At 39.4% G+C, this 16347-nt stretch overlaps 1 protein-coding gene across 3 annotated transcripts in view; it reads right to left on the reverse strand.

The window, feature by feature from the left end:
- Positions 1–16347, reverse strand: part of arhgef12b (Rho guanine nucleotide exchange factor (GEF) 12b) — a 63906-nt gene that overhangs the window by 38890 nt on the left and 8669 nt on the right. The window contains exon 1 of one of the 3 annotated variants that reach the window (XM_057324450.1): positions 12760–12779. The exons of the other annotated variants lie outside the window; for them this stretch is intronic. Coding sequence (XP_057180433.1) covers positions 12760–12764 — 5 coding nt within the window. The 5' untranslated portion in view covers positions 12765–12779. Of the gene's footprint in view, positions 1–12759; positions 12780–16347 lie in introns of those variants that run through there. 3 annotated transcript variants of the gene reach the window in all.

Consider the following 16347-nt stretch of genomic DNA (forward strand, 5'->3'; position numbering starts at 1 on the left):
AATCCCGCAGACGGTAGGTTCCTCGTTTGGCGCACGAACCAAATGTCTGAACCTGCGGTTCCTCTCGTACTGAGCAGGATTACTGTCGCAACAACACAGCATTAGTAGGGTAAAACTAACCTGTCTCACAACGGTCTAAGGCTACAGGGTGATATGGCTGCTGGTGCACTGGAAATTACTCATGCCATGCAACAATCGGCTCAACATGATCCTAGGCCAAACCTTCCCAATGTTAATGACAATGGCAGTAGATTTGTATTGTGATGCTATAACAGAAGAAATAACAACTAAGCAAAGCCGCTCAGAGCATATTTCACACCTTATTTTTACTCTTTTTGACTGCCAACATCGGTTTGCAGATTAATGAATCATTTGCAGGTTTTTCGGATTATTGGGAATGATTTGAGCGACTTTGCCTCTATGAGCTTTTAAGCTTATTAGTGCGAGAGCTCTCCAACTTTCAATGCAAAACTGAAAAACTTACAGAGGCCACAACCCTGTCTATCCAAAGAAACATTACCTAAATAATTATACTGATATCATCACAGTATTCTTTGTACTTTTCACAATGAAGCTCTATTGAATTAAAAAGATTTCCTTTTGACTAGCAGGTCTTTAAATAAATATGATCACAGCAGAACATGCCTCAAAAGAGTGATGGTAACAGCAGCCACACCTATTGCCCTCTTTTCCACTGTCTCTCACCCTCTCGAAATGCTTAAAGGTTTGGCTCTCAACTCTGGAGCAATCTCTCCTTCTGCCCCAATAAACCCGGGGAGAGAGACTGAGCGAGCGAGCGGGCGCACATTTCTTCACGCTACACTATCTGTTCACGTTTTATTATGATTGGGATGAGCTGGTGGGGGCAGGGAAGGGGTGTTATAGAAAAACACACATGCATTGAAAATGTATGGAAACCCGGTTCAATACATTCTACTGTCTATACGCTGATAAATTTCCCATAGGGTACAAACATAACCTCTTAACCCAAACGTTAATTACTCACAGTGGGCCAAGAAACAATCCCAGCAACACTGCAAATGAAAATCATTACCAACCTTCAGGCTACTGTCAACTTTTCACAGCGCCATGCAATCTAGGATTGCAATAGAAAAGTATTTAAAGGCATAGTTCACCCAAAAATGAAACTTCTGTCAGGAATTATTCACCCTCTATTTGTTCCAAATCTGTATAAATGTCTTTGCTCAGTTGAACACAAAGAAAGATATTTGGAAGAATGTTAGCAACTGACAGTAATGAGGCATCATTGACTACCATAGTAGAAAAAAATGAAATGGTATGGTGCACCAGAACAGTTTGCTTTCCTAAATTCTTCAAATATCTTCTTTTGTGTTCAACAAATAATTTGTGTTCAATAATTTCCCCTACTATGGTAGTCAATGGTCTCTCAGAAATGTCAGTTGCTAACATTCTTCCAAATGTCTTTGTGTTCAGCCGAACAAAGAAATTTATACAGGTTTGAAACAACTTAAGGGTGAGTAATTCATGACAGAATTTTCATTTTTGGGTGAACTATTCTTTTAAGTATCATTTCCATGCCATGCATCAATGTGAATATGGCATTAAAGGAATTTCAAGCAAGCATCTTCCATTATGCTATAAATTGTAAAACTAGGTATTATAAACAAACAAACCACTACTAATACTAATTGAAATTTGATTTGACGTCTTTCACAAAAAAAGGTTCTACCAAGTAAACTAAATCAGAGAGAGAAATGCAAAGAAATGCCTTCATTAGATACTGTGACATGACAATAGCAAAGAGACTAAGGAAATAAGTATTTACATGAAAAACATTAGAAGATTTCAGATATAACTATGTAATTGTTTATGTCAAACTGATCTCTGATTCAGATAGATAATCACAGCGTGCACAATATATGGTGCTTGCACATTACAGACTGATTTATAGTAACTAAAATGATGCGATGGAAAACTATCCTGTGACTGTAGGCCTATAGGACAAATGTGCACAGAAGCAGAATTAAAGAATAAAATCTGGTAGCAGAATAAAAACGAACTGGTTGGCGTTACATGCCAGCACAACGTGAGTAACACCACTACCATTTTAATTTCATTAGTTATGTTTATTCTTGAAGTATGCACCTTAAGCTAGCAAACCTGTTAGCAAAGTCATCTGACTTTACGACTCATATTTTCCAACTGAAAAAGACTGCGGTCACTTACAGCCATTGCTTAAGAGATGTTATTCTGATTCCATCTGAAGTCTCAACCTCAACTCTGTTTAGAAATCAACTCCGTTTAGAAACGTCATTGACTTCATACATTCCCAGGCTTATATGAACACATCTGATGAACACATCGTTTTTTCAAGAAATCTTTAAATGTTATTCAAGATGGATGACACTGAACCAGCTCAGATGACTTCAGAAAACGTACAATCGGCAAGAGAACTTAAACTCCAGTGCTCTTAGTATCTTAGTTGCCATTGTCAACAAAGATCCGCAGTTGAAAAACCTGTGGTCAGTGATTTATGTAACATTCAATACACATCCGAAGAAACAGCCTTTAATAGATGTTGTAGTTTAAACGGAGTAAAATTAACATTATATTTACATTAAGTTAAAATTTATGTAAAGAAACACATCTACCAGTACCTACAAAGGTCTTCCAGGTTAACAGATTACTTTATATTTTTCTAGTTAAAAGTTTAATATTCTCTTAATATTCTCCACAACTTTTTTATTCAAATCACTGATACAGGTAGTTTTCAGCATTGAAGAAAGGTTACATGTATATATTATAATATACATCATCATTGGCCGTTTCTCAATATGTGCTCTTCGGCGGTCTTGTGTCCTCGTGTTCCCGCTCTACGACGTCAAAGTTCGGTTCCAATACTCAAGAACACAAGAACAGAGAATGCATGAAAGTACCCGGATGTGTTCTCGATATCAAAGATGCATCGTATGCAGCCTTGCGCACCTACGGAATCGGCTTGAAGTCCAATAAGTCACTGCGGCACGTCCATCTAAGTTCGTTCTTCCGAGGCTGCCTCGCAAGACCGATCTCCACAAGAACACAAGTCCGTTCTTTGCGTTCTTGGAATTGAGAAACGGCCAAAGGCATAATGGCTTTGCTTTTTTTAGTAAAATATGCTATGGGATTGACAGTTTTAAAAAGTTAGGGTAAAGACAGTTTTTAAGCCCTTTTTTGTAAAAAAAAAAAAAAGGTTTAAATTTGTGTTAAACTGTCAGGTTCCAACTTTTTGAAGCTCCAAAAATTCATCATAAACAGCCAACAACCCCAGTAAGTTAATGTCTTGTGAAGCAAACCAACTGGCGTGTGAGAAAACTACTAATATTGAGTTTTGTAAGTCAAACTGAAACCCATAAGAGCGCTAAATTTGAATATGGTGATGTGTCGACAGCCTCAAATCTCACTGGTTCTCATGTGCTGTGACGAAACATGACAAGTCACAAGACTTGTGAGAGCCAGTGAGATTTGACGTCACCGCTGTGTCGCCATATTTGCGTTTAGTTATGACACCATTGGTTGTTGGCCAGTGCTAACAAAGCAAACATACCACCACAAAGTAACAACTGTTTACACTTTTGGGTGAATCTGGAGCCGAATGCCTAAAAGAGAGAAAAAAATGGAACACGTCACCTTTAAACCAAGACCAACTGACAATTGGAAACGCACTGCATGAGTCAGAGGTGAAAGGTCAAAGACTCCAGAGGAACACAAACCAAGGCAAACAGCTGATTCACCAGCAGCTGAACGGAGCCGCCGCCATCGGCTGCATAGCAGTGCAAAAGCATGACAGTCTCCCTCCAGACAACTGCATTTCTAAACTGATCACGAACCAGCGCCGCTCGCACATTTCTCACTTTTTATCATGTTAAAAGTGAGTGGAAAACCGCTCCGGGGGCACCAAACAAACTCATTTACACTTCAGACGCTTCGGTCCAGCCACGGCAGCGTGAGAATGATTTATAATGTTGCGTGAAGAAAGCTCAGGGTTCGTGACAGATGCAGAAGTTCCCTGAGGTCAATCCCTTTAAACTTTAATCGATTCCACAACAGCAAGCGTACATGAGAAAAGTTTGACAGGAGCTCTATGGACCACCCATTAGACGGCTTTTACGGGGTCTGTAACACATTATCATTATTAAAAAATTAGAGTTCACTCCTGCACTTTAATCATCTTTAACTTGAATCATCAAAGACAATCTAACAATAAAGATCAGAAGTAATAATAGAAAAGATTGAAACACTCATTTATTTAAACACTTAGGGGCGGTTTCCCGGACAAGGCTTAAGGCTAGTCCTAGACTAAAATAAATGTTAAAGCTGTCTAAACTGAAAACAGTTAGCAGTGACATATCTTAAAATACATCAGTGCCTTTGTTTTGTCTCAAAATGCACAAAAGTAATGTTTTTTGTAAGGCATGTTTGTAAAACGACTTAAGTGTCCTAATTTAACTAAGGCCTAGTCCTGGCTTAAGCAAATCCCTGTCCGGGAAACCACCCTTCATGTGATTATATGTTGGTATTGTTATTTTTATACTGATATTGTGAGAGCCCCAGCAGAAACTGTGTTTTTGAACATTAGATGTTTGGATGTGGATTTGGTTGAGAATCACATTGAAAGTATGCACACATTACTGTGTGTCCTGGCGGCTTGCTGTTAGATGACCATCTTTATAAAATACGAACAATACAAAAGCTCCAATTTCCCACAATGGTTTATCTAATCTTTACAATCGTTCCGTTGGTTAGCGGCGGGGAGGTTTAAAATGGTGGTTGTGACTTATCCACCATTTCTGAAAACTGATTTCAAAAGATATCATAGGTTTTAAAAGGATCACAATACCTTGGCTTTGGATCGAACGAGAGCTAGATATTAGAATTCCCCAAAACATTCTCCGTTCTTTCCAGAACGCTTTAAAACACTTAAGAGACAAGACTCCAGAAATGTCTGGGCGGATCCAGGACCCTTCTCTATTTATAGAAGCTTGATTACGAAAAGAAAAAAGGCACAACAATAATACTCTCATGTCTTGAATGCCAAAAATACCAGACAATTCCTGAGGGGTGATTCAAGCGCTGGCTTTTCACAGCCTGGCGCTGGAATCATAGAGTTTTATCTATTCAAGCCTAAAACTATCAGATAAAGTGCACCCTTTTACCACTAATGATAGAATACAAGTATGGCCCATTTACTAACAAATAAACTAAGCTGAAGACACAACCAAGGCTTTCTTTCTTGTTTTTGTTTTTTCAAAACCCAAAGATTGTTCAAAACAACAGACATCAAAATGCTTCATATCATTCTGGCTAAATTCTAAGGCAGAAAATTTTAAATTTTGCTTTGTTGCAATTGAATATATATTTGTGCAGACAACAGGCATAAGGAAGAACAGGAACTTATTACATATAGGCAATAGAACAAATGTTTTATTATAGCAACTGCAAATAAATAGTTTTATACTGCATTTTATTTTATACTAAAATAGGTATCAAAATCTATTGGCTTGCATATAAAAAATGTGAAGCTCAACATAAGATTATCATCCATTGTTGTCGATGCTATTGTGGTGATAATTATAGTTATAGTGTATTTAGCATTTTTGGGAGAAAGTTTGTAAATGCAGACACACAAGTGTGTAATTCAGAGAAAACTTTTGTGTGTTTTGGGTCGTTTACGTGACAACTTTTTGGGGGACTGAAAACACAAACTTTTGAAAGCGGACGTTTTTGAAAACTATGCCGTCTCTGTGAAAACTTCGAAAACACACATCTGTGCAAACGATGATGTCATGCGTGTTCAGTCTATGCACATGCGCGAGTATTCCCAAAACAGCAATGCCGGCTACAGGTGTGTTTGTGGTACGCAACAAACTTCCGCTAAAAACTTCTCCAGCTAAAAGCAGATTTAGTGGACAACTACGACCCCTACAACCAGTAGGTCATACTGTAGTAAACATATGCCTACTTTAAACTTAACATTTCTCTAGTCTGCTCAACAGTCGAGAGCATTGAGCAGGAGAGAGCAGGTCACTTAATTCAGGTCACATCATAGACATTAGGAACCTAAAGCTTACAGCAACTTTTAAATTACGTTATTGTTCATGGGGAGAAGCAGCATACAATCTTCACAGCATTCTGGAAAAATGGCATGTTATAAACAAGTGGCTTTATTTTTTATATGTGAGGATTACATGTTTGTTTAGAGCAGTGGTTCTCAAACTTTTTCGTTGTAAGGCCGCCTTTGTGTAGAGTGCATCGCTTTGTGGCCCCCCAAATAAAGACTTATAATCTTAAATGTAACATTTTTATTTAAACAAAAACATATTCAGTTATACAATGCTGAAACATCAATTCTTTTGTCTGGTGGTCTTATTTTTCATAAAATCTATGATCAATTTCTATATTTCATAAAATGCCACAAAATCTGTGGCCCCCTGGATCCATCTCGGGGGCCCCCAGTTTGAGAACTACTGGTTTAGAGCATCTTAACACGGAGCAAAATATGCGCAATTTAATGCCGAATTTGCATATTTGTTGACAGATAAAGCCACATTGTAAATCATTGCTAGTGAACAGTTTCATAATGCTTCGTCTTTAAATAATGATTTCATATTTATGCAACACATTTGTTTATGCCAAAAATCCAAGTACAGGTCTCTGCAAAACACAGAAGGAGTGTTTCTCAATTATTGGGCGTTCCCAAACTGGGATAGGCATTTTCAACCGTCCAATCAAAAGATGGGAAGCCCATTTCTAAATGATCCAAATGGGATAGGTGTTTTCGTCCAATAGGAGAAATCACCCACTTGAAATAGGCCATCAATTAAAGAGCATATCCCAGTTTGAAAACACACAGTAATTGAGAAATGCCACTTTTCTTGCAGATGTCAGAGCAAAAATGAAAACCGCTGCTCTCAGTGTGTTTTTTTGCCGTCTGCAGTCGTGTTCATATGTACACTGCATGCGCTTATTTAATACATTCGATGGAAATATCTGATTGTACATGGTCGCCCCAAAAACCCTCCCATCGATGAAATCAGGACAGAAGTGATCGAAAGTGAACAAAACAGACGGATTAAAACACCAGGTGTAAACAGGTATGCGTCTCTTTCGTCCACCTGTGGTCCAATCGACCAAAACGCATCTTAATACCAGGTATAAACAGGCCCTAATATCCACATATAAGCAACATGTAACGTGTTGCATTAGGAATTGCACTATTACACATTTCATGGCTTAGATCCATGCAATAGACATCAAGAACAGAATATCAGAAAATGTATGATGCTATCAAATTTACAGTCGTCCCCGTCTCATAAATCCCTTCAGCTTTCTCCAACACAGAAAATTTCAAACACTTCCAACAACCAATAAAACAACTGCTGCTTGATCTGAGTGGCTGAAAACTGAAGTATGGATGAGAAAGAGGGAGAGAGAGATTTAAGTCCACGAGAAAAGAATGCTTTCAAGACCAGATAAGCACTGCAGCAAGAATAAGATGTGCACGCTGAGAGCTACACTAAATACCACAGTCTCTCAGTTCATGTCTTGGCGTACAGTTTCCAGGCAACTCCCGGTTGGTCTGTCTCCCTGCACTAGTTGATAGATTTTAGTAGCGCAGGCATGACCCCAGCGCTGTAATGCTGGGGGAGGCTGGCTTGTGCACTTTGTCGGGAGAACAAAAACAAAAGGCTGGGCTCAGCAGTTGCTTTTGTCATCGATTACTTAGAGAGTGTGTGCTGAAATTTCAACAGCGCTCTGCAGATGGGGCCTATTCAGGTACAGTGACATACCACTGTCTCTCTCACGCTCTCCATGCTGAAATGACAGGAAACAATTGTGACTTGATTATATGACATTTGCAAGACGGATGGAGGAAACATATTTTATAGTATGACAGGTCAGATTACTCGTTCACCCACCCCCCCAAAAGCAGGCTCAGTGGTTGTGTGTCCATACAAAGTCAATGGGGGGTAGTGTTGTTTGGTTACCAACGTTCTTTAAAGATGGGGTAACACACGCAGTTTCTGCCAATCTCATATTGATCTTGAGTACCTATACTGTAGTATTGCATAAGTCGTATCTTCGAAGAGTATTTAGTTGATCAAATTTATAAAAGAGAGATACAGCTGTACGATTATTTCCGGACAAAGACGAGCTGCTAGAGGCAGACAGGGGGACGGAACTACAGCACGAGCACACAATACATCATCGCATTCCCTTCGTGTTGTTTACATTATGCACGTACACGCCGATTGCCAACAAAACACAGACATATAACTTAGTTTGACTTGCCGCATGCAGTTCACGTCCGGCATCTTTTAGCACTGTGACCGCGCCATCTATCAGTTTCAAACAATCTCCAAATAGTTTTAGAGATAACTTATAAAAATATAAGTTCTTATATCCACCGTTTACATAACATCCATCACTGAAATGCCATGAACAAACAAAAACACAACTTCTCTCACTATGGCATGAGTAACGAGCTGCAGCTGCAGGCCCACAGCGCAGCCAATCTTGATAAGCGGGTCTTCCTATCGCTGGTTGGTTGGCGCGTGGGTGGGCTATTTCTTTCAGGGAGAATTGCCCAATGAAAGGAATAGGATCCCTGTTACGAAACAGGGATCCAGACTTATAAAAAACTTTTTGAAACAAGGTTGAGTGCATCAAGCACAGAAATACTACGTCATATGTCCAATTCGTTTTTTAATAAGTTGACCAAGTTAAGCATGAGAAGTCAGCACGTTTAACAGTGTAAAGAAGTCAGAATGCATAAAATAGCATGTTACCCGATCTTTAAAATATCTGCTTTTGCAGCGCATTCATGTTATATGTGCATTTACTATTCAACTGTCACTAATAATATCTGACAAAGAAAAATGTAAGTACGATGGATGCAACAGTTCATAAGCTGCTCTAAACAAACCCAGATATTAATAATGACAATTTCCTCTTAGTTATGTCACACTGTACATTCTGATGTCATCACAGCCAGATGTCTAGTCAGGTCTGAAGCGACGAGTCATCTGTGAGAGCCCTACAGAGACAGACCAGGCAGACATGCCATGCCTGGCTTCTGCGGTTCGGTTTGGTAACGGTCTGTTGGAGCAGGAAACAGACGGGAACGGTTGTCGTGTGGAACGTGGAGCAGGGTGGAGTGGCCAATCCCGTCTTATCTGGTTCTCAAGAGCAGATGTTGCCTGCTGTGCGGAGATAGTGAACGGGTGCGTCTCCTGTTGAGACTCGCTCCACTGGGCTGGAGAGCGGGGAGGTGAAAGCGGGATTTAGGACTACAGCTAGAGGCACAAGTTCAGGTAATGAAAGCAGCAACACTTGGGTTTACTACATCTCAGTCACACTAGGCTTGGGCCGTCTGATTGTGTCATTTGGCCAATGCCCTCCCCATGATTTTGCATTTTTACTTAAATAAAATTAATGCAGTTAAGTTGGACAAGAAAAGCTACAGTTATAAAGTGGGGTGCATCTGCCCCATACAACACATAGCAGCAAGAGTCACAGGATGAAAGTGCGACGCAATGATTGACAGGATAGTGCCAGAGGAAAAGTGCAAGAGAACTTTTATATAGGAGATTCTTAGATCTGTGTGAATTAGCATCAAAATGTGTGCTCTATACAAACCTTGGGCTGATTAAAAAACAATGATCTTATCAATGGCATATATAGGCTACAGATCATATCTTTGTTGATGACATGAAGTTATAGGAACAGGGTCTACTGGAGAAAGAAAAGTCGAGCACATGCAAACAAAATGAAAGAGGTTTAGAGCAGCTTGACAGATCACTGGTATCACATTGACTGGAGGAGTAACAGAGGAGAACATAGAGATGACCAACAAGCTAAACCAGTTCTTAACAAGTTTGATCCAGGGTCTCCTGTGGTTCACCACCCATCCCCCTATTGCCTCTCACCTCCCCTAGACCTCGCACTTCCAACTGCCTTCTGCCTCTTTCAGCTACCAGCAACCACTCTTACCCAGAATCCTCTGCAGCTGGCACCATCTCACACCTATTTCTCTAGCACTAGAAACCTAAGTTGCCAATTACAGCAAACAAGGTTCAAAGGGAGTTACAAAGGACTGTTCCATATTCTTTAGGACTTTTCCCTTAATTTTCTAGAACTGTGCTTTTACATCAGAAAACGTGGTTTTGGGCTGTAGAAAATCAACTTTCAAAAACCAATGGGTCTCAGACTTTAAACTAGTCAAGTGAGATGCTAGAGGTGGGGTAATGGCTTCAAAGATCACACACAGCTAAATCACTCCCATTATGATCAAGCTTTCTACACTCTAAAAATGTTGGGTTATTTCAACCCATCATTGGGTCAAAAATGAACAAACCCAACTGTTGGGTTATAAATTAAAGGGGTCATATGGCGCGAATACGTGTTTTTCTGTGTCTTTGGTGCGTTATAAGTTGCCCATGCATGTATTAGACACGTAAAATTGCAAAAATTAAAGTGTCTGAACAAAAGATGCATTCGATCTAAAAGCGAATGCTCACACAGACCTGCCTCGTGTAACCACACCCCCACAAATCTACGTCAGTTCGTGGTATGATTTGACTAAGACCGCCCAAATGTATACGCAAGTTAGGTGGGCGTACCTGTCAGTACAATTGCTTTGGAACCTGATGTTTCAAATATGGTAAGAGGCGTTACATTTCCGTCACACGCTTGCAGTATTCGACCAATCACTACACACTGGTTAACTGGCCAAATCATAGCACACCTTGCTTTTCAGAGCGATGAGCTTTGTAAAAAACCCGCGCGTTTCAGAGAGGCGGGGCAAAGAGAAGATACAAACATGCATGGTATCTGGAAAATACAGTGTTTTTGAACCTTAAATCGTGTATACACATTGCATTACATCTAAAAAAAAATGATAATATTCGTTTAGCCATGTCATATACCCCCTTTAACATGTGATGGGCTGTTTCAACCCATAATGCTGCGTAGTTTTAACCCATTGTTGGATCAAATATAACCATATTCTGGGTTCATTTAAGCCAACTGTTGGGTTTGTCCAAATTAGTGTACACAAAAAATTGTGATGCAGTCAACCTTTAGATGGAAATCCCATTCCTATGTATGTTGCCTTGCACAGCAACCACTCCAGGGTGTTAATAAATGTCTTCTGAAGGGAAACGATACATTTGTGAGTAAAAATGATTATAATTTTGAGTATATTTATGTCAAGATAGACGTTAGACTTTGAACATGTATAGGTGAGGATACTACACGTTATGGCGGGATACCACGCTTAACGTCAAATCGGTACGCACAAGATAATAATCGTTAGAGAAAAATAAAGTAAGTCGTTTACCAACCAGAACGTTCTACTACATTAACTAATGGAAACACTACACATGCATTCGTACTGACTGAGGGTAAATGAGGATCATCTATGCGTCGGGGTCCCATACTACCCGGTCAGGGTATATTTTGCAGTAACAACTGGCTAGATGTGCATTATCCCACTTATTTACACTTATTACATTAGTGAATAACTGGACACGAAATATCGACTGGAAATATTTTATTAGCTCATTTGTAACAAATTCAAACCTGATATGAGAAAAGAGACGACCGAATCAAGTATTCCAGAGAGCTGTGAAATTATATCAAATCAAATTGGATGGTCTGTCCAAAAGCAGCTATAAATAAAAAAGGAGCTATAAAGAATGCACAACACAATGATTGGTAGAATCCACAGCTGGCATCAAACAGACTGCCAGGACCTGTTAGGTAACTTATACAACTTAGGTTTTGACCTTAACCATAACACATTACAGCTACAAGTACCACATGTCACCAGTCAGGCACTCAAGTCTCTTGGCACTGATTTTTGTTTCAAACAGCACGGGTTTGCCTTTGCCAATCCGTAAATCCTCTGGCTCTGAGGCAGATGCTTCTAACGAAAAAGGCTGCAACTCTAAGATCATTTCTCGTAAGCTCAATTTGTTTCATATTCTCATTCTGCTGCACATTCTTACAGTCTGTGTTACATTAGACAGTGAGTCACCATGTCCTAACTGAACGAAAATCTGAAGTAACTAACCTTTCGCAAGTCTGCCATCATAATTCACACAAAGTTTAAGCATGACACAAAGATGATCAAAGCCTCATAGTGGACAAAGATAAAACAAAGACCTCAGAAATGACTGTTCCTAGATCAGCAGTCAACTTTAAAGGGGTCATATGGCGTGAATACGTGTTTTTCTGTGTCTTTGGTGTGTTATAAGTTGCCCATGCATGTATTAGACACGTAAAATTGCAAAAATTTAAGTATCGGAACAAAAGATGCATTCTATCTAAAAGCGAATGCTCACCCAGACCTGCCTGAAACGCCTCGTGTAACCACACCCCCACAAATCTACGTCAGTTCGTGGTATGATTTGACTAAGACCGCCCACATGTAAACGCAAGTAAGATGGGAGTACCTGTCAGTACAATTGCTTTGGAACCTGATGTTCCAAATATGGTAAGAGGCGTTACATTTCCGTCACACACTTGCAGTATTCGACCAATCACTACGCACTGGTTAACTGGCCAATCATAGCACGCCTCGCTTTTCAGAGCAATGAGCTTTGTAGAAAATCTGCGCGCTTCAGAGAGGCGGGGCAAAGAGGAGTATACAAATCGTGTATACACATTGCATTACATTTAAAACAAACGATAATATTCGTTTTAGCTGTGTCATATGACTCCTTTAAAAATCACCTCATTCTGTGTGCCAGAGGTTTGGCAAGCTTTAGAACCAGCAGTCATCTTGTCCCGAAGTTCGATCTGTGGAGGTTCATTTCTTTCCTAACTACTCTTCTGGCAGGGGAAGATGGGAAAGCTGCAGTGGCATTACTTGCAGTTTCCAAGGTGATGCAGCTGGGAGAGTCAAAGGGCCCGTCACGTGTGTGTAGCACGAGGACACTGTGTGCTGTTCTGGACCCAATAACTTCAGCCTCCAAAAGCAGGCTGCCTCCCACAGCCACTTCCTACTTTTTCAACACGGGTCTTTAACCCCGTCCCTGTCTCTCGCTCGCGCGCTCTCTCTCCAGCCACACTTCCTGTGGGAACTGTAGGCAGCAAAGCCATTTGAGAGATCAACATCCTATAGTTCTTTCAGCTTTTTTAGGCATTACATCAGCCATGTTTAACTCTGTCAGTCTGTACTTTAATGGCCCTTTTAACTGACATTAAAAACCTACAATTACTTCTCATAAAGGAAAGAAAAACATAAAAATAGCCAAAAAAGAATCAACATTGTAGATAACTTAATATGTACTGCACCCAGAGAAATAATGTGACAGATTTTTATAGACGACAAAAAGCTCAACCAATAGTGCGAGTTTGACAGACGGGTGAGTGTACCACAAACCTTGCTCGAAAAAATAAACTTAATTAAATTAACATAATTTTTGCGATTCTATTTGATGCTAATGGCGCAGAACTTGAGACTTGATCTTTATTCACACTAGGATTGTAGTTTCTACTGCTAAAACAACAACGACCACACAAGACAGTGTTAATGAATCACAACACTGCTATGCTCAGTCTGAAAGAACAAAGAAGAGTGCCGATTACATATAAAACACTATAATTAAGCCTTGTTTAAATTACCACTAGTGGTAAAGCCATGACATTGTGACATTAGACTCAAGCCCCGCCCCCTTCCCTACTGTTTCTGTTCTATGATTCATTGCAGATGAGATTGAGATCTTTTTATTTGTCTATTCTCTTCTATATCCTCCTATTATCTACAGATAAATCCGGCCTTCTGCCAGTTTAGAAACACGTTTGCTTACCATTTCCAAAAAACGATTAATAGTCAATAAACTTCTTTTCTAGCGTCTTGCTTGCTAGTTTGTGTTCCACGATTAGTACAGACTACTATCAGTTTAGCAAGTCGGGACACCTCAGATGCACTAAGGTGTTTTCAGACTAACTTGTTACAATGGCCAAAACTAACAACTGGAACTGCTCGTGTATTTAGTTTCCTTTTCCATGTTGTTTATACAGTATTTACTGTTGATAAAAATGTGTTATCACGCTCACCGGGGGCTGTTAAAAGTCTGTGTGATGATGCATTTCGCATCACATAGTGAATCTTTGCCAACAAACATGCATTTCTCGGTAATACAAAGAAAGATTAAACGTTGTGCATTCATATGCCAACAACATTGTAACAATACAAATCAGGTTGAAAACCAGTTAAGTTACACTTTAACAGTGTCACCATGGTTCTAAACTCATTACAAATGGTTTCAAAATTGCTATGTTTTACAAAAGCTATGTTTATTTTTTATAACATAGCAGGCAGTATACAGAGTATGCAAGTATTCCCATCCAAGCCTAACACCCGTTTCAAACCATACGCGTAAGCAGCACGTAGGGAGAGCGTTGGCTAGTGTTAATTTCGTTAACGAAAATAATGACGAAAAATATTCGTCAACGACTTATTTCCCAGGACGAAGAAGAGACGAAAGTAAGGCCATTAAACGACAACTAAGACTATATCAGCGCGCAATATCGTTGAAGAAAAATGATAAGACTAAAATGTAGTAGTTACAAAAAAAAAATAATTACCCCAAAACTCTTTTTAGACTTTGTCTAAAAAAATTGAAGATAAATATTACAGATTTTTGTGCGAGCCTCCGCTGTACGAGCGTTCATGTTTGCGGTCGCCAGATGACAGGAGTTCAGATCCCCCAAACAGGGATCAAAGGTTAAAAAAGTATACGTTTTCTGCCAGTGGGTGCAATTTTATGCAATCTGGCAACCATACGCAAATGCTCTCACTGTGCGCCGTTGAGGATCTTAAGTTAATAAACAAAGAGTTTAGTGATCTCCAGCCAGTCTGTGTTCTCTCATGAGCTGCCTGAGCCACGTTGAACTCCACTACATTGTTTGTTTGCGATTGTGGTTGCTGAATAAAGACATCCCACCTCGCGAAAACTGTGAGTCTGTTCGTGACTAAGTTACGTTCCGAGGATTCTCCTTCACAGTCAGTCCCGTTGTTTCCGGGGAATTGTCAATATTTTGTGGGCATCAGGAAGACGCAAGTTATTTGCAGGAGAACTTAAGGGAGAGGTTGGATGTCTATGAATAGGCCTATGCACTTATCAAACCTCTGTGGAAATACTTCTTAGATGAAGCTAGATGAAGTTGAATAAACTATGCAGATTTGACATTCTATTGATTTGATCTTATTGGTAAAAGAGATACTTATAATGAAATATAAAAACAAATTTCTCAAACGACAACAATCACTGCGATTATAATTTTTAGGAAAATAACCATTTTTAGCATTTTAACCATAATACAGCATGACGAAAATGTGACTATGTTTGTATTGACTAAAACGAGACGATAATGCATAGACATTTAGTCGACTAAACTTGACTAAACAAAAACAGGACATGGATGACTAAATAAGATAAAAACTAAAAGGTATTTTTGTTGTGGGACTACAACTAAGACTAAAATAAAAAAATAACTGACAATATTCACACTAGCGTTGGCAGCGCGTACCGTTCACACCGGCAGCATATGTAACGCGCACCGCTCTGCCTGGGTACCACGTAAAACAATGCAATTTCGCATTACGTTATTTTAAATACATCAATGAGCAAAATATCTCCCAGAACTTCATTAAAAAGCTTATTTTATGTAGCTTGTATAACTTCGATTTGTTTTATCGGCCTGTTTCATGGTCTTACACATACATATAGTACATGTATCAGATACATATAGTACAAGTTGTAAATAAAAAGCCATTGTGCTTTGAAGGACATGATTCAAGTCACTAAAGGGTTCACTCACCATAGGAGAGAGTGATTGACTTGTGATACGCTTTTCTCTCACACATATAACATGATGTCTATGTAGTTTTATCCGTTTTTTCCAGAATGTTTTGATGACAGTGGGGTTCAGACAGTACACTGACAGTGTAATGCGATCGTTTTCCACTCATTCAAATGCAATATACTGCAAGCATAACATTTAAGATACTTGTATTATAAATCCTTTAAATGTGTTGTTGTGGTTTAGGCCAAAAAACCTCCTGACGAAAGTGTTTTTGGAAGTCATGGCGACTGTTAAAAACACATTAGACACCACTTACACGCTTTAAAGGTAAAAATGTTACTTTTTCCTGTCAATCCATCTGCATTTTGACTGTATAGAGTGCACTGTCCCTTTAATTGAGCGTGAGCAGCGCAGCAAAAATAGACTCTGCGGCAAAATGATGCTGCTTATGCGCCGCTTCACGCGCTGCTTACAGAATCAGAATCAGAAGGAGCTTTATTACCAAGT

This window comes from Triplophysa rosa, linkage group LG2 (assembly GCF_024868665.1).
Source record: "Triplophysa rosa linkage group LG2, Trosa_1v2, whole genome shotgun sequence".
Taxonomy (NCBI): Eukaryota; Metazoa; Chordata; class Actinopteri; order Cypriniformes; family Nemacheilidae; genus Triplophysa; species Triplophysa rosa.